The sequence below is a fragment of the Haliotis rufescens genome, unplaced genomic scaffold, assembly GCF_023055435.1.
Source record: "Haliotis rufescens isolate VD_foot unplaced genomic scaffold, xgHalRufe1.0.p SCAF_22, whole genome shotgun sequence".
Classification (NCBI taxonomy): domain Eukaryota; kingdom Metazoa; phylum Mollusca; class Gastropoda; order Lepetellida; family Haliotidae; genus Haliotis; species Haliotis rufescens.
Window position 1 is genome coordinate 13,581,300 of NW_025963913.1, and position 27,591 is coordinate 13,608,890.

General features: G+C 39.3%; 2 protein-coding genes across 7 annotated transcripts in view; one reads left to right on the forward strand and one right to left on the reverse strand.

Annotated features, from left to right (window-relative positions):
- The first annotated feature begins 486 nt into the window (after nucleotides 1-486).
- On the forward strand, nucleotides 487-18,677 carry LOC124140111 (quinone oxidoreductase-like protein 2 homolog). Of its 2 annotated transcripts, none has more exons than XM_046507490.2 (10): nucleotides 487-610; nucleotides 1,470-1,611; nucleotides 6,307-6,448; nucleotides 11,334-11,430; nucleotides 12,499-12,629; nucleotides 13,660-13,769; nucleotides 14,109-14,190; nucleotides 15,425-15,606; nucleotides 15,970-16,198; nucleotides 16,852-18,677. In XM_046507490.2, exons 2-10 carry the CDS (start codon nucleotides 1,529-1,531, stop codon nucleotides 16,927-16,929), a joined length of 1,134 nt encoding a protein of 377 aa, XP_046363446.1. In that variant the 5' UTR covers nucleotides 487-610; nucleotides 1,470-1,528; the 3' UTR covers nucleotides 16,930-18,677. The 2 variants fall into 2 exon arrangements, with proteins under 2 accessions (XP_046363446.1, XP_046363447.1); XM_046507491.2 differs by lacking the exon at nucleotides 487-610 and adding an exon at nucleotides 735-753.
- LOC124140109 (regulator of nonsense transcripts 2-like) overlaps nucleotides 17,462-27,591 on the reverse strand; it is a 58,216-nt gene continuing 48,086 nt past the window's right edge. For 4 of the 5 annotated variants that reach the window (XM_046507486.2, XM_046507488.2, XM_046507485.2 and 1 more), the window contains 3 exons: nucleotides 26,962-27,040; nucleotides 25,827-25,938; nucleotides 17,462-19,757 (listed from right to left, as the gene is read on the reverse strand). In XM_046507486.2, the coding sequence (XP_046363442.1) occupies nucleotides 19,748-19,757; nucleotides 25,827-25,938; nucleotides 26,962-27,040 (201 nt within the window). In that variant the 3' untranslated portion in view covers nucleotides 17,462-19,747. Of the gene's footprint in view, nucleotides 19,758-25,780; nucleotides 25,939-26,961; nucleotides 27,041-27,591 lie in introns of all 5 variants that reach the window. The other variant, XM_046507489.2, reaches the window with a different exon arrangement.

Consider the following 27,591-nt stretch of genomic DNA (forward strand, 5'->3'; position numbering starts at 1 on the left):
TACCCTGGTCTCAGAAACTATCCTCATCTTTGTCATTATAATAGTGTATTCTTCTAAATTAGACCAGAGTAGTTTGTTGGTAATGTAACTATGCTTACGTAAAACGTAAAGTATCACGTTATGTGATCATGATGTTTCAAATAAAGCCGGTTACAAACATATTTAAGCAACTGAAAATAATTTAAACTAGATTAATTGGTACCCCGTGCAAATCAAATCTAGGGACTTAAAAATTAACCGTATAATAACTATAGAGCTATGCGGCTAACAGGATGGTCATGCATTGTCATTGTATCCCAATTGCGTGGATCGATGCTCATGTCAATCACTGGATTGTCTGGTCCAGACTCGTTGCTGAGTGCAGCGTTAAACAACAAACAAACAAACAAACCAGTGGATTCAAAGAGAGTTATCGGTCTTGCTATCAGATCAGGATCGGCTTCGGAAAGGGGCGAGGTTGGTTAGACACGAGTTGGTCGCCGATCGTGTTCAGATGGACGCACGAGTCTCTAATCGAGTTCGTCATGAATGTCTCCGGTGTAAGGGGGGCAACTCTAGTTCCATGTTTGTAAAGTTGCCCTTTGACCCCATATAGCAGGAAGACTGGAGAGTGAGTTGAAAGCGAATATTAGTCTCATTTATGCGACACGCTAATAAGCACTTATAATGTCAGCGATTACATCTCATGCATATTAAACAAGTATGCCATTGCCGTGACTACGACAGGAAAACACTTCAAAACGCTAATCAGTGGTCTGTCTAATATTAGCCTTTTTGTTTAGCCCAACATTTCATTTCACTGGTGACATCCTCATTTGGAAAATATAAATAATACTTGTATAGTGTATAGTTGTATACCATATAACATTTTGATGATACTTCCTTATGTCGTGATAAGCACCAACGATCTGATGAACATTTAATGTTTTTTTTATGAAAATGAATCTATATAAATGCTTAATGCTTTTGTTTTTGTACATACACAAGCAAACAAAGTGAGACCCACACTCCTATTGCAGTACTTTGTGATCTCCAGCATACTGACAGCATTTAATCTGTATTTTGGGCCACATTACAAACATGATAATGTAGGACCTACAACTACAACCCTCAGTCCAGCTAGCATGAGACCCCTTCACAAGACCATCCCTATGGAAGGGAACACGGCTGCAGTTAAAGTCTGTTCTTACTTAGCACACAGATTGATAAATAGACACATTTCTAATAATTATAGATACTTCTCGTAAGACAGTCAGTACAATATATCTTGATGCAATCTTACCTGGCATTGCCCCTAATGTTGTATATATATCTTAATTCACTGTGAGTCATTTCACACGTTGATGGAGACTGACAAGATCTAGGTTAATACTAGCTGTTATATATGCAGTCAAGAGCTAAATTAGCCATGGTGGTATAGTTGGTTTGTATCACAGATGTAAATGTGCAATCTGGTGAATTATTTTCAGATAGCAACAAGGTTGGTGTGTTGCTGAGTGAATACATTTAGAGGACGTTGTGTTGTGGGATGCTCTGTACACGACATTTGTTTCAAGCTGCCAAGATGGCTTTCCAGACACCTCCAGAAGTGCTTTTCAGAAATGTTCTCAGGTAAAATTTTCTTAATTGGCATTGAATTTTGTTTGTAATAAATGAAAGATTTGGGATAACACAAGGTACTTTCATTGAGCAGCATGTTTTGTGAGGCTGTGTTTCATTATCTGATGCTCAACTGGGCTCCGTCCATCATGTTTCATTATCCCATGCTCAACTGGGCTCCGTCCATTATGTTTCATTATCCAATGCTCAACTGGGCTCCGTCCATCATGTTTCATTATCTCTTGCTCAACTGGGCTCTGTCCATCATGTTTCATTATCCCTTGCTCAAACAGGCTCTGTCCATCATGTTTCATTATCCCATGGTCAACTGGGCTCTGTCCATTATGTTTCATTATCCCATGCTCAGCTGGGCTCTGTCCATCATGTTTCAATCCCATGCTCAACTGGGCTTCGTCCATCATGTTTCATTATCCCATGCTCAACTGGGCTCCGTCCATCATGTTTCATTATCCCTTGCTCAAACAGGCTCCGTCCATCATGTTTCATTATCCCATGCTCAACTGGGCTCTGTCCATTATGTTTCATTATCCCATGCTCAGCTGGGCTCTGTCCATCATGTTTCAATCCCATGCTCAACTGGGCTTCGTCCATCATGTTTCATTATCCCATGCTCAACTGGGCTCCGTCCATCATGTTTCATTATCCCATGCTCAACTGGGCTCTGTCCATCATGTTTCAATCCCATGCTCAACTGGGCTCCGTCCATCATGTTTCATTATCCCATGGTCAACTGGGCTCCATCCATCATGTTTCATTATCCCTTGCTCAACTGGGCTCCGTCCATTATGTTTCATTATCCCATGCTCAACTGAGCTCTGTCCATTATGTTTCATTATCCCATGCTCAGCTGGGCTCTGTCCATCATGTTTCAATCCCATGCTCAACTGGGCTCCGTCCGTCATGTTTCATTATCCTATGCTCAACTGGGCTCCGTCCATTATGTTTCATTATCCCATGCTCAACTGGGCTCTGTCCATCATGTTTCAATCCCATGCTCAACTGGGCTCCGTCCATCATGTTTCATTATCCCATGCTCAACTGGGCTCTCTCCATCATGTTTTCATTATCCCTTGCTCAACTGGTCTCCGTCCATCATGTTTCATTATCCCATGCTCAACTGGGCTCTGTCCATCATGTTTCATTATCCCATGGTCAACTGGGCTCCATCTATCATGTTTCATTATCCCTTGCTCAAATGGGCTCCGTCCGTCATGTTTCATTATCCCATGCTCAACTGGGCTCCGTCCATTATGTTTCATTATCCCATGGTCAACTGGGCTCCGTCCATCATGTTTTCATTATCCCTTGCTCAACTGGTCTCCGTCCATCATGTTTCATTATCCCATGCTCAACTGGGCTTCGTCCATTATGTTTCATTATCCCATGGTTTACTTGGCTCCATCCATCATGTTTCATTATCCCTTGCTCAACTGGGCTCCGTCCATCATGTTTCATTATCCCATGCTCAACTGGTCTCCGTCCATCATGTTTCATTATCCCATGCTCAACTGGGCTCTGTCCATTATGTTTCATTATCCCATGCTCAACTGGGCTCTGTCCATCATGTTTCATTATCCCTTGCTCAACTGGGCTCTGTCCATCATGTTTCATTATCCCATGCTCAACTGGGCTCTGTCCATTATGTTTCATTATCCCATGCTCAACTGGGCTCTGTCCATTATGTTTCATTATCCCATGCTCAACTGGGCTCTGTCCATCATGTTTCATTATCCCATGCTCAACTGGGCTCTGTCCATTATGTTTCATTATCCCATGCTCAACTGGGCTCTGTCCATCATGTTTCAATCCCATGCTCAACTGGTCTCTGTCCATCATGTTTCATTATCCCATGCTCAACTGGGCTCTGTCCATCATGTTTCATTATCCCTTGCTCAAACAGGCTCCGTCCATCATGTTTCATTATCCCATGCTCAACTGGGCTCTGTCCATTATGTTTCATTATCCTATGCTCAACTGGGCTCTGTCCATCATGTTTCAATCCCATGCTCAACTGGGCTCTGTCCATCATGTTTCATTATCCCATGCTCAACTGGTCTCTGTCCATCATGTTTCATTATCCCATGCTCAACTGGGCTCTGTCCATCATGTTTCATTATCCCTTGCTCAAACAGGCTCCGTCCATCATGTTTCATTATCCCATGCTCAACTGGGCTCTGTCCATTATGTTTCATTATCCCATGCTCAGCTGGGCTCTGTCCATCATGTTTCAATCCCATGCTCAACTGGGCTTCGTCCATCATGTTTCATTATCCCATGCTCAACTGGGCTCCGTCCATCATGTTTCATTATCCCATGCTCAACTGGGCTCTGTCCATCATGTTTCAATCCCATGCTCAACTGGGCTCTGTCCATCATGTTTCATTATCCCATGGTCAACTGGGCTCCATCCATCATGTTTCATTATCCCTTGCTCAACTGGGCTCCGTCCATTATGTTTCATTATCCCATGCTCAACTGGTCTCCGTCCATCATGTTTCATTATCCCATGCTCAACTGGGCTCCGTCCATTATGTTTCATTATCCAATGCTCAACTGGGCTTCGTCCATCATGTTTCATTATCCCTTGCTCAACTGGGCTCTGTCCATCATGTTTCATTATCCCTTGCTCAAACAGGCTCCGTCCATCATGTTTCATTATCCCATGGTCAACTGGGCTCTGTCCATCATGTTTCATTCCCGTGCTCAACTGGTCTCTGTCCATCATGTTTCATTATCCCATGCTCAACTGGGCTCTGTCCATCATGTTTCATTATCCCTTGCTCAAACAGGCTCCGTCCATCATGTTTCATTATCCCATGCTCAACTGGGCTCTGTCCATTATGTTTCATTATCCCATGCTCAGCTGGGCTCTGTCCATCATGTTTCAATCCCATGCTCAACTGGGCTTCGTCCATCATGTTTCATTATCCCATGCTCAACTGGGCTCCATCCATCATTTTTCATTATCCCATGCTCAACTGGGCTCTGTCCATCATGTTTCAATCCCATGCTCAACTGGGCTCCGTCCATCATGTTTCATTATCCCATGCTCAACTGGGCTCTGTCCATCATGTTTCAATCCCATGCTCAACTGGGCTCCGTCCATCATGTTTCATTATCCCATGCTCAACTGGGCTCTGTCCATTATGTTTCATTATCCCATGCTCAACTGGGCTCTGTCCATTATGTTTCATTATGCCTTGCTCAACTGGGCTCCGTCCGTCATGTTTCATTATCCCATGCTCAACTGGGCTCCGTCCATTATGTTTCATTATCCAATGCTCAACTGGGCTCCGTCCATCATGTTTCATTATCCCTTGCTCAACTGGGCTCTGTCCATCATGTTTCATTATCCCTTGCTCAAACAGGCTCCGTCCATCATGTTTCATTATCCCATGGTCAACTGGGCTCTGTCCATTATGTTTCATTATCCCATGCTCAACTGGGCTCTGTCCATTATGTTTCAATCCCATGCTCAACTGGGCTTCGTCCATCATGTTTCATTATCCCATGCTCAACTGGGCTCCGTCCATCATGTTTCATTATCCCATGCTCAACTGGGCTCTGTCCATCATGTTTCAATCCCATGCTCAACTGGGCTCCGTCCATCATGTTTCATTATCCCATGCTCAACTGGGCTCTGTCCATCATGTTTCAATCCCATGCTCAACTGGGCTCCGTCCATCATGTTTCATTATCCCATGCTCAACTGGGCTCTGTCCATTATGTTTCATTATCCCATGCTCAACTGGGCTCTGTCCATTATGTTTCATTATGCCTTGCTCAACTGGGCTCCGTCCGTCATGTTTCATTATCCGATGCTCAACTGGGCTCCGTCCGTCATGTTTCATTATCCCATGCTCAACTGGGCTCCGTCCATTATATTTCATTATCCCATGGTCAACTGGGCTCTCTCCATCATGTTTTCATTATCCCTTGCTCAACTCCGCTTCCGTCCATCATGTTTCATTATCCCATGCTCAACTGGGCTCCGTCCATCATGTTTCATTATCCCATGGTCAACTGGGCTCCATCCATCATGTTTCATTATCCCTTGCTCAACTGGGCTCTGTCCATCATGTTTCATTATCCCATGCTCAACTGGTCTCCGTCCATCATGTTTCATTATCCCATGGTCAACTGGGCTCTGTCCATTATGTTTCATTAACCACTGGTCAACTGGGCTCCGTCCATCATGTTTCATTATCCCATGTTGACTGGGCTCCATCCATCATGTTTCATTATCCCATGCTCAAATGGGCTCCATCCATCATGTTTCATTATCCCATGCTCAAATGGGCTCCGTCCATCATGTTTCATTTCCGGAGCAGAACTCCTAAACCATTCAATAATGCTTTGCATACACATCAGGCATTCATTGAAATATTTAGTTTTGTTTTTTTCCAAGGCACCAAGTTGGATTTTTGTTCAAATGAGAGTTGGGATCGTTTCCAGAGCACAACTGAAAGTAGTCCGGACCTCCCTCTTAAAAACCAAATGCAGTATGTTGTAGGATTTTGATATTTTGGATCCCTCCCTTTTAAAAATGCAGGATCTGCCGTTGTGAAAGCATTTAAAGAATAGAGGGTATCGTTTGGTTTAGTCATCAATAATTATGTCAGTTGTATATATATATCAAGGGATATGAATGACATTGACTTGTTGTTCTACTGTCGGTGATACCAGACACAAGTCCGTGACAGCAGCACGAACTGCTTCAAGTGTCAGTGGACTGCCCAGTCACTTCCAGGCAGCGGTGCTGCAGGACCTTGGACAACCGATGGTGGTGCAAAGGTTGCCCATGCCCACAGACATCAAGAGAGATCAGGTACACCCTCACTCAAGACACATGGGTCAATCTAAACTTCCTTCAACTGTTAGTGCTATGTTAAACATTTCTTTGGGACTCACTAGAGATTAGGTATTATCAACAGCGCTCATTTTTGTTGTAAGAGGTGACTTTTAAGGATCTGGTTGAACTGGCCACTGTAAAATAGCAGGGTTGAAACGATGCAGCAAAGTCACGGTACATAGGTCATGATACGATATGCATATTTATGTGAAATCACATAGAGAGTTCTTGACTATAAATATTTCAGACCAGTAGACACATGTTCATAGCGGCTACTTTTAGTAGTGAATTTGAAATGCTAATTAAAACACATTTTTGCAATATTTGACTTACAAAAATGCTGGTTAATATAGTAAGTAATTTATTTTAGCAATTGTATTGTCTTGTTTCGATGCAGAATAAAACATATTGTTTGTCATATCTTAGCATGAAAACTCCTGATGCACCATAGAGCAGCAGCCCAGAGCACTTTGGTCAAACGAACAAGGTACCAATATCCGAACACAGGAACATTTACTGTGTAACCCAACATATTCATATATGGATGTCTGCCGGGGACCCCCTGCTGTGTGTGGCCCCTGGCCCCCCAAAAGAAGGGACCATTCAAGGGCTGGATCAAACATTGGAGGTACCACAAGAAAGTAAGTGTAAATGAACTGGTTCATCTCGCAGAGTACAGAATGGGCCACACCAGACAAATCTTCCTCTGCATAAGGCCTACCAGACACCCCCAGAGAGGGTCCCAAAATTTGGGCTGGGATAAACATTGTAGGTACCACATGAAATCAACATAAAATGAACTATTACACTCTTCTAAGTATAAAATACCAAATGCCAGACAAATCGTCTGCTGCATAAGGCCCGCCAGACGCCCCCAAATGTTGACCCTTAATGCACTCAGTGGACACTCTGGTAAAATTTGACTAGAGTATACATTCAAAGTACCAGATGAAAGTAAGTTTAGATGAACAGGTACATGTTACTGTGTACAAAACGGCCCATACCTGACAAATTTTCCTCTGCATAAGGTCCGCCATACCCCCCAGAGAGGGTCCCAAAACTTGGGCTGGGTTAAACATTGGAGGTTCCACATAAAACCAACATAAAATGAACAATTGCACTCTACTTATTGCACAATACCCATTGCCAGGCAAATCATCTTCTGCATAAGGCCCGCCAGACACCCACAAAAAGTTGACCCTTCAGGTATACACGGGTTAAAATGGGCTGGAATATTTATATCGATTGTACGACATTAAGGTAAGTTTAAATGAACAGGTTCTTATCACAGAGTACAGAATGGGCCACACCAGACAAATTATCCTCTGCATATAAGGCTTAAACATTGGAGGTATCACATGGAACCAACATAAAATGAACTATTACACTCTACTTATTACAAAATACCCATTGCCAGACAAATCATCTTCTGCATAAGGCCCGCCAGACACACCCTTACCCCACCCCACACAGTTGACCCTCTGTAATCCCAGTGTGCATAATGAAACACAGGAGGCAGAAGAGCATTGGACATCAGCTCTGAGAGTCAACAAATGGTCAAATTTATGTTTTGTTCTTAAAGATGGAAGGATTTTATTGAGATTAAAATCACGTATTTATAAAATTAGGTCTCTGAATACTAGTATTGATATCATAGATTAGGCCTATCGTTGAAATGTAATGAAAATGGCATGAATCTGATTCTTGTGAATATATATCTGATCAGCTATGAAGTCCTCAAAGCCTGCTATTGCCTGATAGCTTGGCTATGGATTCCTACAAACCCAAACATGCTCAAGTAGTCCTCAAAGCCTGCTATAAGAATGGTTAATGATAGTCCCTAATACCATTTGGAAATCTCTTGGTGATAATTGTGTTTGCATTGGGTTAGACTTAATTTTCCAGACGCAATAGTATCTCGTCAACGAAGAAAAGACGTCTATGTAAAATTGATAAATATGGAGATATATTTGGCCTGAATTCAGCTTTTTAGATGATAAAACTTTCTAAATAAATGGAGATCATAGGTTATTAAACACAATTATCAACCACATTTTACAGATTATCCTCCTAAAACATTTCCAAGTGGTACTAGGGGCTATCATTAACCATTCTGCAACACTCAACAACAAACGTTCCTGTGACACCAATATTTTAGTGTATTTTTTCAAACAAGTAAATTTTGGTTTTCATTATTGTAGTACATGTATGGAATCAAGTCACAAAAACGCTACAGGAAAAATGCATTCCATGCAAAAGTTGACTTTTATGCAAGCCACATGCATTTCACTACCAAAGAAGAAAAACATGTGAAAAACAACAAAATTACGCAATTATTCAACATTATGAAATACTACGCTTGTCCGAAAATGAGCGTCTGCCAGCCATTGGTATGCTTGAAGCAGGATCTATTTAACGTCCACAGAAACACCATTTGGTGTTGATGGCAATGTTGGCAACAGACGAATAGAGTCAGAGATCATCCTCGGAGTGGCAGGCCACACGTAACCAATAATCGACAAGACAACTGAATTCGAACAACACACCTACGAAATCGATTCCAGCCAGCAACAGTGACTGCAAGAAGCATCCCTGGCCTTCGATGAATATCTTCACAAACCATACGTCGCCTCAGATGTGCAGGGATTGTCGCCAGAAGACCCGCCAGACGTCCCATTTTGACAAAAAAAACACCATCAAGCACGTCTACAGTGGTTCAGACAGCGTCTACGCTGGACAGTCATACAGTGGGGACAAGTTCTATTCACTGACGAGTCTCGTTTTCACCTCAGCCACCGCGATGGACGGATTCGAGTGTACAAACGTCGAGGTGAACGTTACGTCAATAATTGTGTCATCGGCCCTGTTGTTCTACCGTTTTTGCGTCGTCATGGCCCAGGCATTACCTTTCAACATGACAACGCCTGGCCTCATATTGATCGACTTGTTCAGGATTCTCTTCAACAAAACAAAGTGAATGTCATCCCCTGGCCAGCTCACTCCCCTGATCTATCACCAATCGAGCACATGTGGGATAAGATGGATCGGCGACTTTGACGTCCACCATGTGTTCCACAGACACTCCAGGAACTTCGAAATATGCTCCAGCAGATATGGACAGATATCCCACAGGACTTTTTGCGACGCCTGGTCCATTCCATGAGACGAAGATGTGTTGCTTGCATCGCAACCAGATGTGGACATACACGCTATTGATTTGTAAATTGACATTTTGGCATGTTTATGGTTTTTTTTATGAAATCATGCATTTTCTGAAGTCAGTATGACAAATTAAATCATTTGAACACTTACAGGAGTCTTTTATCTGTTGCAAACCGAAATCGTTTCAGATTTGGTAAAAAACATAACTTTGCATTAAAACTTATTCAATGTCACAGGAATTTTTGTTGTTCAGTATATAAAAATCATATGCCCATCTGAGCATGTTTGGGCTTGTAGGAATCCATAGCCAAGCTATCAGGCTATAGCAGGCTTTGAGGACTTCATAGCTGATCAGATATATATTCACAAGAATCAGATTCATGCCATTTTCATTACATTTCAACGATAGGCCTAATCTATGATATCAATACTAGTATTCAGAATCCTAATTTTATAAATACGTGATTTTAATCTCAATAAAATCCTTCCATCTTTAAGAACAAAACATAAATTTGACCATTTGTTGACTCTCAGAGCTGATGTCCAATGCTCTTTGGCCTCCTATGTTTCATTATGCACACTGGGATTACAGAGGGTCAACTGTGTGGGGTGGGGTAAGGGTGTGTCTGGTGGGCCTTATGCAGAAGATGATTTGTCTGGCAATGGGTATTTTGTAATAAGTAGAGTGTAATAGTTCATTTTATGTTGGTTCCATGTGATACCTCCAATGTTTAAGCCTTATGCAGAGGATAATTTGTCTGGTGTGGCCCATTCTGTACTCTGTGATAAGAACCTGTTCATTTAAACTTACCTTAATGTCGTACAATCGATATAAATATTCCAGCCCAATTTAACCCGTGTATACCTGAAGGGTCAACTTTTTGTGGGTGTCTGGCGGGCCTTATGCAGAAGATGATTTGCCTGGCAATGGGTATTGTGCAATAAGTAGAGTGCAATTGTTCATTTTATGTTGGCTTTATGTGGAACCTCCAATGTTTAACCCAGCCCAAATTTTGTGACCCTCTCTGGGGGGTATGGCGGACCTTATGCAGAGGAAAATTTGTCAGGTATGGGCCGTTTTGTACACAGTAACATATACCTGTTCATCTAAACTTACTTTCATCTGGTACTTTGAATGTATACTCTTGTCAAATTTTACCGGAGTGTCCACTGAGTGCATTAAGGGTCAACATTTGGGGGCGTCTGGCGGGCCTTATGCAGCAGACGATTTGTCTGGCATTTGGTATTTTATACTTAGAGTGTAATAGTTCATTTTATGTTGATTTCATGTGGTACCTACAATGTTTATCCCAGCCCAAATTTTGGGACCCTCTCTGGGGGTGTCTGGTAGGCCTTATGCAGAGGAAGATTTGTCTGGTGTGGCCCATTCTGTACTCTGCGAGATGAACCAGTTCATTTACACTTACATATGTACCTTCTTGTGGTACCTCCAATGTTTGATCCAGCCCTTGAATGGTCCCTTCTTTTGGGGGGCCAGGGGACACACACAGCAGGGGGTCCCCGGCAGACATCCATATATGAATATGTTGGGTTACACAGTAAATGTTCCTGTGTTCGGATATTGGTACCTTGTTCGTTTGACCAAAGTGCTCTGGGCTGCCAGTCTACCAGTGCACTGATGTAGCGTTTCACCCCTGACATGGAGTATTGTAGACTGTATTCACTGTCATGGTTACAGATACTGGTGGAGGTTGAAGCGGCAGCAGTCAACTTTTCTGACATTCTGAAGGCAGCCGGACAATATCAGGTGAAGGCCACAGTGCCCTATGTTCCAGGTAAAGATTCCAACAGAATCTTGTTTTTTGGTGGTTTGTTTGTTAACGCAACACTCAGCAATATTCCTGCTATATGACAGCGGTCTGTAAATAATCAAGTTTGGAACAGACAATCCAGTGATTGATGTCATGAGCATCAATCCATGCAATTGGGATATGATGACATGCATCAACCAAATCAGCGAACCTGAGCACCTGATCACGTTAGTTGCCTCTTACGACAAGCATAATCACCTTTCGCAGCAAACATGGGTTTCTGAACACCTATTCTAACCCGGATCTTCACGGGGCTCATTACTTCTTGTATGTATCGCTGTCAAATATCAATACAAAATGGTCATATGTATGGATATGTAATGATCCTTGCATAGATGAAAATGAATACATATTTCCTCACTGCATCAATCTTATAAAATCAGATCTTTTACACCGACATGATACTTGTCAGCATCAAGATCAGGAAGCACCTCTATAGGTCACGTCAGGAGACCCTGAGAGCACTTTGACCGCCCAGTCGAAATAAGGGTTAGTGGGTCCTTGAGCCAGTCAGATGTCAGCTTTAAAAAACAATTCGGAAATTTCAATCACTGACAAAGAACACCACCACAGAACACAATAACTCTCCTTATTAACCCTTTCGGGTGTAGATGCCATGGTGCTCACAAACAGGATGTATAAATATCCACATTATAATAGTGCAGCACTATTTTTGGTCATTTATCAGATATACAGAAATCAGAGCAGAATTAAGTACTGCGTTTAGCTGATGAGAAAGTTCATCTGACAAGGGATATCTATTTCCTATGTTTAAGCTGACACACGATGTCTTGAATGAAATACTTTTCAAAATGATGTTGAACACGTCACACAAGTATTACGCTGTCACAATGTTGTGATAAGGATTTATGATGACAAAGTTTGTCTTTATAGCCCTTAACCATTCCTTATGGATTAACCTGCACTGAAACGTAGCTCTTAATTGTAACAAAGAAGTTGTTCATCTATATACCTTATCTTTACTTATTCCTAATGAACTAATCAAAGATGGGCATGGTTGTCTCTCTGTAGGTGCTGAGCTCTGTGGTCGTGTGAGAGCAGTTGGTGAAGGGGTGAAAAACTTCCACATAGGACAGAAGGTTGTGGGTTTGGCTTCTAAGGGAGATGGAGCATTTGCTGAATACTGCCTTCTGCATACAAAGGTGGGACAGTACCCTTAATAGAGCATCCATAGCTTGCCCTGCACCAGCTGTGCCCCTATTGGTATTCTGTGGCAGGGTAGGTCCCGAATACCCCATCTATACGTCTTCCCAAGGCAAGGCAGTTAACTGACTGTAAAAGTCTAGTTTCCACCCTTCCTGAACTTGGTAGGAATTTCTGGGCACTACCTGTGGCAACTACAAGTTATGTCCCTTCTATGTCCCTCCTATTGACCAATCAGATTTCACTTCTAATATCACTGCATTTGCTTCAAACAAAATGGCGGCGCCCAATCAACACGATCTGATCGATAACCAAAATCTATATTGTAATAAAACGGGTCATACTTTGCGGAGTGCATCAACTTACATGAGCATCTTGATTAAAAACATGAAAAGATTTGGAAAAAATATGTTGACGCTAAGTTGGTAGTACACATGCTTTGCAAATCATGCAATCGACCGAAATCTGCATGGCAGTCTATGAACCAGATGTTGATTTCATTACAGGATTTTGATTGGACTATGCATAGACTCGTTAGTCCAGCCAAATCACTAATTCCAGCCTAGTTCAGCTCGGGTTGACACTGGAATTTTATAGTTAGTTAACTCCCTTGTCCTTGGAAGATGCATATAAGACTGGGTCTTTGGCATGACGAGCGAACGCCTTAACTACTAGGCTACCCCACAGACCAAATCAGTAAGAACATCCACAATCATCAACTGTGACACTGCTACAATATTTCCCAAAGTGGCATAAAATTAAACTTACAATTCCTTTTACATGCTTTGTATAATTGATTTTCCTTTGGTGCTATCTTTTAGTATGGTAAACTGTTTCAATCACTTTGAGGTACCTTGGTTATCATTTCAACTTCATATTAAACATATTTTCCAGTTTATGATATGCACCTTTGTATATTTCTATGCAACCATTTTGGCTTTCGAAAAAACAATGCTTTCTTAAGTAAAGGCAAAAAATGCATATTTTGTGAAACAAATGAGGTTGATCAATGTTGTGTGTTCCTGGTAGACTGTTCTTCCAGTGCCTGACGCCTTGTCACCAGTAACAGGTGCCTCCATGATCATTTCCTATGGAACTGCCATGATGGCTTTGACCCGCACAGCCAAGGTCAAGGCTGGGTAGGTGTGAAATATTTTCCCCATGACAGAATCCAATGTTGTGTTTATATATGATAGAAATCATATTGGGGACACTTACAATGTTAAATCATGAATAATACCTAAAAGAATATTTTTAAAGAATTGCTACATTTGGAACCTTTTCAGAATGAGTTACATCATGAGCGGTTTCGATTTTGCTTTTGTTCTTTTGTGGATGGATTTTGGAAGTTAACAACTTGGGACAAGAACATGGGCACGAAGGAAGTGTCAAACCTCACTATATTAGTAACTGGGGGCTCTTAAATGTGGTGGGATGGTTAATGAGGTTGTCCACTGTAAAAAGAATGTATGTTCTAGTGAGACGGTGTTGGTAACAGCAGCAGCTGGGGCAACAGGGATGGCAGCCATGGATATTGCAGCTCATGTCCTGGGTACAGAGGTATTGTTGCTCCGTTATCTTATACCGCTGTCATGTAGCTGGAATAATGGAGTATGGCGTTAAACAACAAACAAACCATTCTCATATCTTAATATACCGATTTCGACATAATAAGAGACCAAAACGCATAAAAACTTGACACCATACACAAGAGATTGTCAGAGATTGAGCGGGAACAGAATAAGTCCAAAGGCGTATGAAACTAAAATGTATTTGATACTATTTACTAGGCAGTTACATATCCATTCTACTCTGCTGTTTGCCCTAATATGTACAAGTAAATATAAATTGTCATGTCAATTTTGGAGCTTTGTAACAGGAGCTTATAAAGATTACTTACAGATTGGTCAAGAGGTTGGTCAGGGGGTGCTTTTGGGAACAGGACACTTAATACATCTGATATGGTACATATAATCCTTATCTTGAGTGTGAGGACAAGTTTCCTATTATCAAACGAAACATCAAACCACTTGTTCCATAGCCTATTCCCTAGGCAAGATGAAGAGCTATGGTAGGACTCATGGTGGAAGATCTCTGAAAAAATATCCTATCTTTGGTAGATTTTACTATGACTTATGCATAAATGTAATGAATAATGAAGAAGTTTGGGTTTGCATAAATATCTCCATCCTAAAAGACGAGGTGGGATAAGGGCTCATTTTGGCCCACACTATCTGCATAATTTATCAACTGAACAAAACTTTTAGAAATTGTTTTGAAAGTTATCAGTGTTCATGTGAAGGAGAACTAGGCTTTGTTTCATTTCAACAATTGCATGTTTTGGAATTACAACAATGCTAAAGCCAAAGGTAAGGATAAATGTGTCAACGAGGCTGAATTTAGAGGATTTGGGAATTTGTTTTTCAAATTTTTTATGAGAACACAGTTCAAAACATAATGCTAAAAAATTCATCTTGAGACACAAACTTGCTAATACGTATATTTTCCTTTGAAGTTTAAAAAAATCAGCCCTTTTCACTCATTTTAGCCACACAGTATTTGATCCTGTCAGAAGTCCAAAACTTGCAAGTGTAAGAAACAAAAGGCTAGTTGTCAGGCATTTGAACATGACCGATAATTTTCATACCAATATTTGAAAGTTTTCCGCAACTTTAAAATTTGACATTTTCATTGGGCCAAATATGGCCCTTGTCCGATTTACTTTAAAATAGAACTAAAATAGCAAAAGATTGCCTTTGGCTAGGATAGTTAAGTCTAAGTACCTTGTGACCAGGTGATTGCAGTTTGTGGAGGAGCTAAGAAGTGTGCCCTTGCCAAGGAAAGAGGAGCACACCACACAATAGACTATAACAGTGAGAATTTGAGGGAGAAAGTCAAGGAAATCACTCAAGGTCGTGGAGTGAATGTTGTTTTGGATCAGGTTGGGGGAGATATCTTTCTGCAGTGTCTAAAAAGGTTTGTTTTACTTCTTTTTATGACAGATTACTTGCTTGACACACACAGGTTATGACCAATTCTTTATATTCTCTTTCACGCAAACTGTTGTCTTTTAGGATAAATATCGTGACAGATCAATTCATTTCTCATACTATTTGCAATAATGAATATGATACTGGTTAGTTTTACCAGTTGTCATTAAACTTTCCTAGGCAACAGACTGGTGCTTTTGATTTAACTCATTATCTGTGGATGCTCTAATTTTTACTTTGTCTGACTTCAACAAGTCTTCATTTCATATTGTTCTAGGTATTTGTATTTTTACTTGATGAAGCATTTCAACATTCATATCCTCATTTAAACAATTGTTTTCCCTTGAAGTATTGCAGAGGAAGGACGACTGGTGACTGTTGGTTATGCATCAGGGAAAATACCATCAATACCTGCTAACCTGCTGCTGCTCAAGTCCTGCTCTGTCCATGGTGTGTTTTGGGGCAACACTTCCGTCACCAACCCCCCAGCTTTCTTCAGGTCCATACAGGACACAATGACAGCACTTCAGCAAGGGAAAATAAAACCATACTGTGGACAAACATTTCCTCTCAATCAGGTTTGTGTTGTCGAATTGCTCATTGACCACAGAATCATCATATATCTGCTTTTTATTACTAAACAGGATATATAAATTTCATAAAGTTCACTAGTGCAAATATCAGTTCTCACACACCAGTGCATTGTTTCCATCATCCGGACGTCATTGTTGATGTCAAGAATCTTATTGGGATGGAATGACAAATTGTGGTTTTCTAGGACAGTGGTGGAGATCAGTGCATTGTTTTTTAGAGGGGAGCTCAAAAGGATTAAGAATAATGGGTAATAAAGAAATAATAAAGAAATTATTACTCACATGTGTGTCAAACGGATTTTATGAAACTTGTGTAAGAATTCATGTATCACCCTTGCACTTGCTCGGGAAATACAAGAAATCAGACACTCGTTTTGTAAAATCAGTATGATACACTTGCTTGTATAATAACCTCTATATCTGGAATGATTACATATATTTTTTTCATTTTCAATCCTATGACATTCTTGAGGATGATATCTTATAACAAAATGATGTTTTGTTGGTTCTGAACAGAAATATCTAAATTCACAATCTTTATTGGTCCAGAATCAAATATTCACTGTCATCATCATCGTAATTCTGTCTATGCCTTGAAGAAAAAGAAATTTTGATCGATGCTTTATGTCTGTTTTCAGGTAAATGAAGCATTTGACCTGGTGAAATCCAGAAAATCAACAGGAAAAGTTGTTATAGTTCCGAGTCCTAACTCTTGAAACTATCTCATTGAACAAAAGATCAAATATTATGTATGAATAGTTTTACATTTTCAGAAAACATGGTGATGAATCAAAATCATATATTCCAAGATAAAAGTCATCAGAGTATGTAAATAGTCAGATTAGTTACCAAGGCAATACTACACATGTTGTTTTGTATAGAGGAATTTTGGGGTCAGTCTGTACAAACCAAAATAAACATTTTATGCCACAAGGCCATATCTTACATAATTAATAAGGTTGTAAAAGTTTCCCAAAGGTTTCAGGCATCCAGCGTATAAGTTGGTATAAGCTTTCATGTAGATACATGAAACATACCGATGATGGATGGATTGACCTGTCAGTGTGAGTATCCCACACCATACAGTGTTCACAATTCTTGAAACATTTATTATGCTCAGTCTGACAAGAACATGTCAAGAACAAGAACATTTGTAAAAGAGAATATCTGCAGTTTGTCTCTGTTTGTCAGTTCCTATGTCTTTGTATACATTGCTTTATATATACAGAAATAAAACAAACACATGAATGTGTGCAACCACTTACTTTATTTGCACCTGCAAATAGCAAAAAGAATCAAGTCTGCTATTTTCCCGGCATAGTCTTACAACCAGTGAAAGACAAATGATTTCATGCAGGACATGTAAAGCAAGTCCACATACCAATTCCTGTCAAATAAAAAGAAATGATTATATACTTCTTGTAATTAAGTATTTTCCACTGTCTCAAGTGGCTAGGAACACCATGTAAAGCTGTGCTGGAAAGTATCAGACTTGATGTCTCATCCTGCTAATGGGCCCATTCTTCCCCCATCACTCCCCGATAATCCCTACATGTAGTACAACTACTGAAATGAATCAGTCTTCTGCATCTTAGGCCTCTTTGATTTATTTACTTGGTTTACATATTTTCCAAAAGACACATAGGCTCGGTTGTCGAAATTAAATTAAAATAGATGTTAAAAACATTTTTTCAGATTTTCTTAAAGGTGAGTCAGTTGAAAAGCCAAAGAGTTACCTCCCTTCAGACATCAACATACATGTACTTCAGAAAATGAGTACTCAAAATTTTAATTTTATTTGTAAAAGTTTGGGTTGGCCAATCCGTAAACCAAGTAATTAAAACTAAACACCTTATATGGAAACATGCATAACGGTAAGAGTCAACAATAGAACCACAATGCTGCTTCACAGTCCAGGCTTTAGTAATACCTTCTACCAGATAACATAAAACTCGGACAAAATTTTCACCTTCGCTTACTTTTGGCTGATAAATAAAACCAATAAAATAACCATGGCTTTTATCTGTTGTAACATTTTAAAATAATCTAAATGAATCATTCGAACGTTTATTTCATAATGTTAGGTTAAAAACTGAGTTACATTTCAAACTAATTTGAATCTGTAAGATGTCATGCCTATTTGATCATATCACTGAATAATAGAGGATAGAACTGAAAGCAACATAATCTTTTGTCTTGCATTCATAAACAGTCTAAAATGATGTACAAAGCTAAAATATAACTTTTCACTTTGTGCAACTTTGTTGAGAATAAAATTATTGACATATTTGACTTTCCTCATTCTCATAAAACATTGAACTTAATCATTTGGCAAAAACAGTCTATTGCTCGATAACATAAAAGCATAGTATATGTAAATGCTTGATAACGCTGCATGTCAGGGCTCGATTTAAAGGAACCTGATTAAACTTGCACAAGATGCATGTTGACATACAAACCTAGTTGCACCCGAAAAAAACCAAGTTGCACCCTGGTCCTATAAATTTATCAAAGTTGAAACAAAGGCTGGTCTTCTGCCAGTGTCAGATAAATTAAAAACATATTGCTACTAAATGCAAGTGAAACATGCAATAATCTTGAAGTACCCCCAGTTTGATGACGTCAAACCCAAGAAAGCATGACAAAGTATACATAACGGGGATTAGTGATGTAGTATGGTACATAAAACTTAGAGGTACTGAGTGTTCAGTGATCGATGTTGTCTGAACAAGTAAGGGTTAGTCAGAAACAAATTTGAATTTTTTTATATGCACTTGGTGCATGTAGACATAAATTTTAGTATTATGTTGCATTTTTCAATAGTGGGTTGCACGGGTGTATGTTTTATAAAGCTAAATCGAGCCCTACATGACATGTAATGGAACAACTTGTGAAAATGAACCATATCAAAAATAGAAAGTGTTTTAACATCAACAAAGGACAAACATCTTTAAATTGATCACTTGAAAAATATCTTTTTACATGCTAACATCTGTTTAGCACGGACATTACTTAAATCACAGTTGTTAAGTTTGATAATTAAAATATCTTTACTATCCTCTCCTGGAGGGTATCCAACACATTTGCAGGTGTCTACAACCAATATTAATTTCCATTCTTATTGAGGATTATCAGCAATCTTATGAGGGCTTTATAAGTTGGAGCAAGTATGACCCAGTGGATGGTTACTTTGCAAATCCAGTCTTCAATTCTCATTCACATACTAGAAGTGAGGTCTTGCGATGAATCATGTTTTTGTGATGAATCATACCTTAGTCAATTTGCTTGAATACTAAGAAAGTAAATTCTTGTCAGAGTACACTGATCATTTGAAGTGTTTGCATGTTTCCTTGAGCCTTCTGCAGTCACTGCCATAGAAACAAGTTACAGGTAGTTGCCACTCTTTCACCATCCTTGCCCTTAGACTGGCAGCTCTCTATCCCATCTCTGATTGGTCGGTCGGTCGGTTGTTTGTCTGGCTCGGAGCACTGGATTGGTTCCAGGTCATTGTGTAAGACCATGCTCCGCTTGTTCTCAGCGTTTTCTGCAAATCAATTTTCAGAAAGGGTCTACCATATGTACAGAAACATCGGCCATTTGATAATGATCACTGCATTGAGCTAAGAGAAAAGTAGTTAATTATTTATAATTTGAAAGGAAAGTTGTCTTGATACAGTTTGATATATATAATTAGTCAGAATGTTGTCATAAAACAAACATTCATTACTCGTTGTCGTTACCTCTGTTTAATACCAATAAGCTGGTGTCTAATACCACAGTATGTGCAGATGTACTGCCGGAACAAGGTTTCACGAGAAATATTGAAAACTCTCAACATGGCTGGGCTTATTCAATGACATTGAGATGATAGATCACTGAGATGAGCTTATTCAGACTCGATGACCCTCAGAGCATTGTTTCTCCATTGTATCTTGCAATAAAATTTCACAAATTATGTCAGGGTATTGTGACGTGTTTGTAAACTTTGTTGTGCTTGAATTCTAAAGGTATGCCATTGAATGGTATTAAGTTAATACTTGTCAACTTTAAATGTGTTTGAAGTTGAGTTTTGTTCAACTCTATTGGATTATGCTGTGGATCCCATCACTGTCTGCCTACTTAAACATGACAGTGAAATATTGTATTCATATGCTTGACCTAATTTATGACATTCATCACATAAAATCTTAATCACTTGAAAAATATCACTTTACAGGCTAACATCTGTTAAGCACAGAGACAGAACTTAAATCACAGTAAACTTCTTTGAAAGGCATTTAAAAGTAGGAGTACTAAGTAAGGATAACATAAATGGATGAACAACTTCTTTATTACAATTTGGAGCGGCGTTTCGGTGTAGATTACAATACCATTCATTCATCATTTGATTGATAACAGTGTTAGAACCTACATCAAAACATCGCTCCTAATTGTAATAAAGTTGTTCATCCATATATCTTATCCTTACTTAAATCACAGTTGTTAAGTTTGATAATATCTTTACTATCCTCTGGAAAGTGAAATATTGTATTCATACACTTGACACAGTTTATGACAGGAATTCCTGTTATGAAAGGCAAGTAATAAAATACTAAACTCACTTTTGCTCATCAATACCAGAACTATTCAATCATTTCATGAAACTAGTAAAATCTAGATATTTTTTATATTTGTACACTTATCCTGCATTACTCCTTAATGCATTTACTGCTTGTTCTTGACAGAGAAAGAGCTGTGAGAGTTAAAATATTTGGTATTATAGTCAATAGACAATGTTTTGGAAGAACAGGTGAATAATTATTAATACCAAATGATTCAACATTGTTAAATTTATTACCGTCAAAAAAAGAAAGAGTGACTATTTCGCTGTAGCTCAATGGTTATATACTCAACAACAAAAGTTCCTGTGACACCAATATTTTAGTGTATTTTTCAAACAAGTTAACTTTGGTTTTCAATATTGAAGCACATATATGGAATCAAGTCGCAATAACGCAACTGCTACAGAAAAGCGTACATTCCATGCAAAAGTTGACTTTTATGCAAGCCCAATGCATTTCACTACCCAAGAATGGGTATAAAAACATGTGCTTTAACGGGATTCCATATGCATTGTTTAGCATCGTGATGAAAACAACCACTCAGAAAAACAACAGAATTACGCAATTATTCAACATTACGAAATGTCATGCCTGTCCGAAAATGAGTGTCTGCGAGCCATTGGTATGCTTGAAGCAGGATCGAGTCAACGTGATGTTGCAAGACAATTTAACGTCCACAGAAACATCCTTTGGTGTTTATGGCAACGTTGGCAACAGACGAATGCAGTCAGAGACCATCCTCGGAGTGGCAGGCCACATGTAACCAATAATCGACAAGACAACTGAATTCGAACAACACACCTACGAAATCGATTCCAGCCAGCAACAGTGACTGCAAGAAGCATCCCTGGCCTTCGACGAATATCTTCACAAACCATACGTCGCCTCAGATGTGCAGGGATTGTCGCCAGGAGACCCGCCAGATATCCCATTTTGACAGGAAACCACCATCAAGCACGTCTATGGTGGTGAAGAAAGCGTCTACGCTGGACGGCCATGCAGTGGGGACAAGTTCTATTCACTGACGAGTCTCGTTTTCACCTCAGCCACAGCGATGGATGGATTCGAGTGTACCGACGTCGAGGTGAACATTATGTCAGTCATTGTGTCATAAAAGAAGATCGGTTCGGGGGCGGCAGCGTTATGGTATGGGGTGGGACATACAGCAAGACAGAGGACCCGTTTGATAGTGGTAGAGGGAAATCTCAATGAACAGCGCTACTGCGACGAGATCACTGGCCCTGTTGTTCTACCGTTTTTGCGTCGTCATGGCCCAGGCATTACCTTTCAACATGACAACGCCCGGCCTCATATTGCTCGACTTGTTCAGGATTCTCTTCAACAAAACATTGTGAATGTCATCCCCTGCCCGGGTCGCTCCCCTGATCTCTCATCAATCGAGCACATGTCGGATAAGATGGATCGGCGACTTTGACGTCAACCATGTGTTCCACAGACACTCCAGGAACTTCGAAACACGCTCCAGCAGATATGGACAGATATCCCACAGGACTTTGTGTGATGCCTGGTCCATTCCATGAGACGAAGATGTGTTGCTTGCATCGCAACCAGAGGTGGACACACACGCTATTGATTTGACATTTTGGCATGTTCATTGTTTTTTATGAAATCACGCATTTTCTGAAGTCAGTATGGCAAATTAAACCATTTGAACACTTATAGGAGTCTTTTATCTGTTGCAAACCGAAATTGTTTCAGATTTGGTAAAAAACATAACTTTGCATTAAATATTACTCAATGTCACAGGAACTTTTGTTGTTCAGTATATTTGAAATTATCTTCAGTATATTTGAAATTATCCTCTAAACGTAACTTATTTTCACTATCTTGACAACTTTCAAACCATGTAAGATAAAGCAAAATAACTCGTTTCAAGGATTCAAAGCTGCCAAATATTTTGTTGCATTCAAAAAGTTGCACTGCATGTTATGTTTGTGTTCATAACAAGGAGAGTATATGTTTAATCGGGCATTCCACTGCTTATAGTTTGTGCTGGTGACCAATTACCAATATTCCGTCACAATTGTAAATGAAGGTTCCACACATATAAACTAAAAAATGAGTTCAAACTGTTGGATAATAATGTCTACGTAGAAGCAAATTTTCTGGGCTTCAATCATCATAAGACAGGTTTTAATGAGCTGGACACAGTTGTATCAAAATGTCATTATCTAATGGTTCATAAACCCTTATATTTAATAAAATTCTTCTCCCTGCCATCTGCCAAGCAGCATGTGTAGTAGCAGTTCACTTGACTCAAAGGTTTGGTTAGGCAGAATTGCATCACCTCTGACGTTCATTGTGTGATGTGTCTTACATGTCTTGGAGGTTTCCACACAAATCACAAAGCTTTTGATTTAAACCCTGCATTTTATCAACATACAAGCACATATTATTTGGCATGTTTAGTTTTAATGAAACCTCCAAACCTCCATTAGGTTAATGACCCGTTAATGTACAGAGGGGTTCATTACAGGTTTGATAAAACAAATTTCATGGCACATTAATTGATGGAAGTTTAATGCGTGAGTGAGTGAGTGAGTATGGTTTTACGCCACTTTTAGCAATATTCCAGCAATATCATGGCTGTTGACACACATTGTACATATGTGGGGAATCGAACCCGGGTCTTCAGAGTGACAAGTGAACATTTTAACCACTGGGCTACCCCACCACCCGGAAGTTTAATGAAATGTTAATGTATCATTAAAGTTTGAGTCCTGTTCAGGGGTCTGTTACATAAATTAGTTAGGATGCATCACAAGCTTGCAACATGTCACAACACCCATTTTGCTCTCGGGGAGCTTTGCATAACATCACAAGTATGTCTTGAATATGTCGTAGTGTTGCAATCATTTAATTGTGGTAGCAAATTTAGCAACATTCTTTTCAATGGTTTGTAAAAACAAACCTGCAACATGCAATATATCAAATAAAAACAGATAGACTACATCGCACACTTTGAGAAAACATCCTTGAAGATATAAAGATAGTGAATTAATAATTGGCAACCAAGATTCCACAAGCAAGAGCATTAAGGAAAATAAGAAATATTGCCAACGTTGGACATTTCACTAGATTTGTATTTGAGGGTTGGTGAAATATCACTGGTTGTAATATCTGAGTGGTTGCAAGCCCTTCTGGAACTAGGTAAGAAAATGCAAGCAGCAGAGATCAAGTTGCAAGATCACTATTAAATTAAGACAAGTCACCTCTACATGGAGGAACTATTTTATGTCATGATACAGCTGGTTCTTGTATGGCTTTCAGTGTAAACATGAAGTCACATGTACTTAATCATAAGAACTGGCATTCACTTTGTTGAAATTCACTGGAGTATAAACCTTCATAGACGACGTCCATGCAATGTTTGGCCCTCATTTTATGAAGGTTCATACTCCACCTATGACTATTTCTTTGAATTACTGTATATCAACTTTAACTCGCAATCAGAAAAAAATGATTTTTCTGTTAATTATTCCAAGTATTACAAATAATTGAATATGCATTTAAAATAGTGTTAAAAATAGTGCTGAAAATAGTGCCATGGTACTGTAGCTCATCTGGATGTTTGTTGTTAATGCCACACTAAGCAATATTCAAGCAATGTACATAATCAAATCTGGACAATCCAGTGATCCAATTATATGACCAGCGATCCATGCCATCAGACACACAATCAACCAAGTCACCAAGCCTGACCACCCAATCCATTTAGTTGCCTGTTATGACAAGCATAGGTTGCTGGGACCAATGGTCTAACCCGCAATCTCATGGGGGTCTGGATATGTAGTCAACATTTCAAAAGGGCAGCCACTGAACAAAAGTTGCTGTTGCCATTGATATTGAAATGTTGTCTGCCAGAATACTGAGGACAAACACTAAAATCTGATGACATGAACAAAATATGATGTCATAATTAGGAGACGCATACATGCCAAAGTTCAACTGGCAATATCAGAGAAGTTTACAGAGTTAAATACGCATTTTGAGAGACTTTAAGACCATGGTCTAAACACAAGGGTCACAAACAGCCCCACTACTAACTACACATATACAAAATGTCATTACATTTTTAACATATGGGCAAATTAAATCTTAAGTGACTATTTCTCAACTGTTTTGTGCATGTAGTGCTAATCCTATAGCAAGATATTTGTACATAAGTTGAGTAATAGCAAGAAAGGTATGATAATAAAGTTATACTACAGACCTATAAAGCTAACGAAAATCTAACTACTGTGCAACTACACTAACAGATATGCCACACTAACAAATATGCCCTGTAAATATTTAAATTGTTTATCCAACTTGAAAGAAAAGAGTTACTGCACGCATAAAAAGTTGCTACAGACATGCTTCCATAGGGAAAAGCCTTTCTATGACTTTAGCAGACAATATATATCTCCAAGAGTATAAGCATAATAGTTTAGTAACTGGGCATTCTGGTGATGAGAGTTTGTGCAGGAGAACCCATAATTCAATTAACTAAATAGAAAGGTGTATGTAAGTCAACAAATCAGTTCAAACAATTGAAAAATGATGTGCCTCATAGAAGTTATTGCATGATGAATGTGTTCATACAGATGAATGCAGCATGCTCCCTTATCTGCCAGTACTTGGTATTGATAAATGTGTAATAATTCCATTAATAGCCAATTTGAGATAATAGGCACTTCATATATCTTCAAAATATTTAAAACAGTTTGCATGCACTTGGTATAATTTCTGTAAGAAATTATTGGTTTGTTAATCCTATTATTGTTTTTTCTTTTAGCCAGTCTATAATGGCAATATTTATAATAAAGCATCAAAATCTAACTCTTGCTACAAGGCCCTTTTAAAAGGGTTAGTGAAACTGAAGGAAATTTATTAGTATGGAAACGAGACACCCAACAATAATGCAAAAGTTCTAGTGCAACTTAATAAAATAAAAGATAAATACCTGTGATCTAGATAAACCATTGAGACTGCGAGACATTCAAACTCACTTAGAGCCAAAGATAAGATCTGCATCAGGGGCTCCCTTAGGATGAGAGTATCGGATACGACGCTCACGATTTGTGTTTACAGGCACTGGTCTGTTGAGGGAGGCCATCATTTCTATGGAAGAAACATTCCATATATCATGAATACAACAACCACAGTCAATGCAACTTTTCAATTTGAAAATAATTCTGCTGTACATAATAAAAACTCATGTAAACATGCTGAAATTACACTGTCACCTTGGTCAGTAAAATGACTAAAACACAAGGTTTGGTTGTAATCAGAAGTGTGCACTCACAAGGTTTATTGTGTTTGTTTAATGCAGCTCTCAGCAATTTTCCAGCTCTATGACAACGACTTATAATACATGTGACTCTGGGTTAGACAAACCAGTGATTTCATAACATGAGCAATGTCTGACAGTGTTGGGGTATGATTATGCAGGGTTAGAACTAAACTTTGAAGCTTTACTAGACCGGGTAAAGATAAAATGCTCTGTTAAAATAATGGGGAAATTTGGAAATTTGTACTAGCCTGCAGGAATTTACACTAGCCCCGGGCTAGCAGACTAGTGGGCTAGTGTTAAGTTCTAACCCTGAAAGACACACAACAAAAAAATCAATGAGAAGACTACCTGATCTGTTTAGTTTCTGGGGAATCCTCACAGATTTACTTTAAAACAAGGATCAACCACATACACTGTTCTGGACTAACAACATTGCCTTGCTATTTTTGAGATATAGGGTCCTTTGCATACAGAGATGCAAGGCAAGGGAGTTAACTGTAAAAGTCCAGTTTCCACCCTTGACGAACTCGGCTTGCTCCCTTGCCTTGGGAAGATGACAGAGATATAGCCAAATGGATTTCATGTGAGTGAATGAGTGAATGATGTTGATGCTACATCGAGCAATATCCTGCATCCCACAAATAAAGGAGGCCAGTGACTGAAAGAAACAGGAGCAAAGATCCATGCGACCAGGCCATGTAGATATGTGATTACAGGCTGATCACCAGATTGAATTTGTTTGCCTCTTGCAACTAGCAGAGGGGTACTGTGGACTTATTCCTCCCTGGAACCTCACATCGAAGTTTTAATGGAAACTAGTCTGGCTCCCTGGTATACATGGTGTATCTTACCCTGATAGTCCTCCTCCTCCTGCCTCTGCTGTATGCCCAACACAACCTGCTTCATCTTTTCCTTCTCCATCTTCTCTGCCTACAACAACAGCACATTCTAGTGGTCATCCATCACAAACACATAAGTAGATACTACTGATAACAAATGTGCCCAGGACTTAAACTGCGCCACTTTTAGCAGCATTGCTTCAATAGCACAGTGACTGTCCACGAGGGGAATTGAACCTGGAGTATTGGTGTGAGGAATGAACATTTCAACCTTAAAAACAGTTTGTTCAGAAGTTAAAAACATATTTCCATGCCAAGGCACAAGTCTGCTTACTGAACTTTATGAAATTAATATGCCACCAAATTAATGGTAGAGTTGATCCCTGGAATTCTAAATCTACACTCTTGGTGTTATTGTTGATTAGTTTTTCAATTCAAAGGCAGGGTTACTTTTGTTAATTTTATGACGCATTAACAAAAGTAACCCTGCCTTTGAATTGAAAAACTAATCAACAATAATACCAAGAGTGTAGATTTAGAATTCCATGAACTACAATTTGGTGTTAGAAGTTTGATTGAATAATAATATTTGCCATCTTTAAAAACTCAAGTTCAATTGCTGCTAAGAAATCAAAACCAGGA

What these genes read in the sequence shown, in the direction of transcription:
- LOC124140111 (XM_046507490.2), top strand. Translation starts at nt 1,529, where the DNA reads ATGCTCTGTACACGACATTTGTTTCAAGCTGCCAAGATGGCTTTCCAG. An exon ending in CTTTTCAGAAATGTTCTCAG is followed by an intron (nt 1,612 to 6,306) that starts GTAAAATTTTCT and finishes CGGTGATACCAG; the next exon opens with ACACAAGTCCGTGACAGCAG. An exon ending in CTCATGTCCTGGGTACAGAG is followed by an intron (nt 14,191 to 15,424) that starts GTATTGTTGCTC and finishes CCTTGTGACCAG; the next exon opens with GTGATTGCAGTTTGTGGAGG.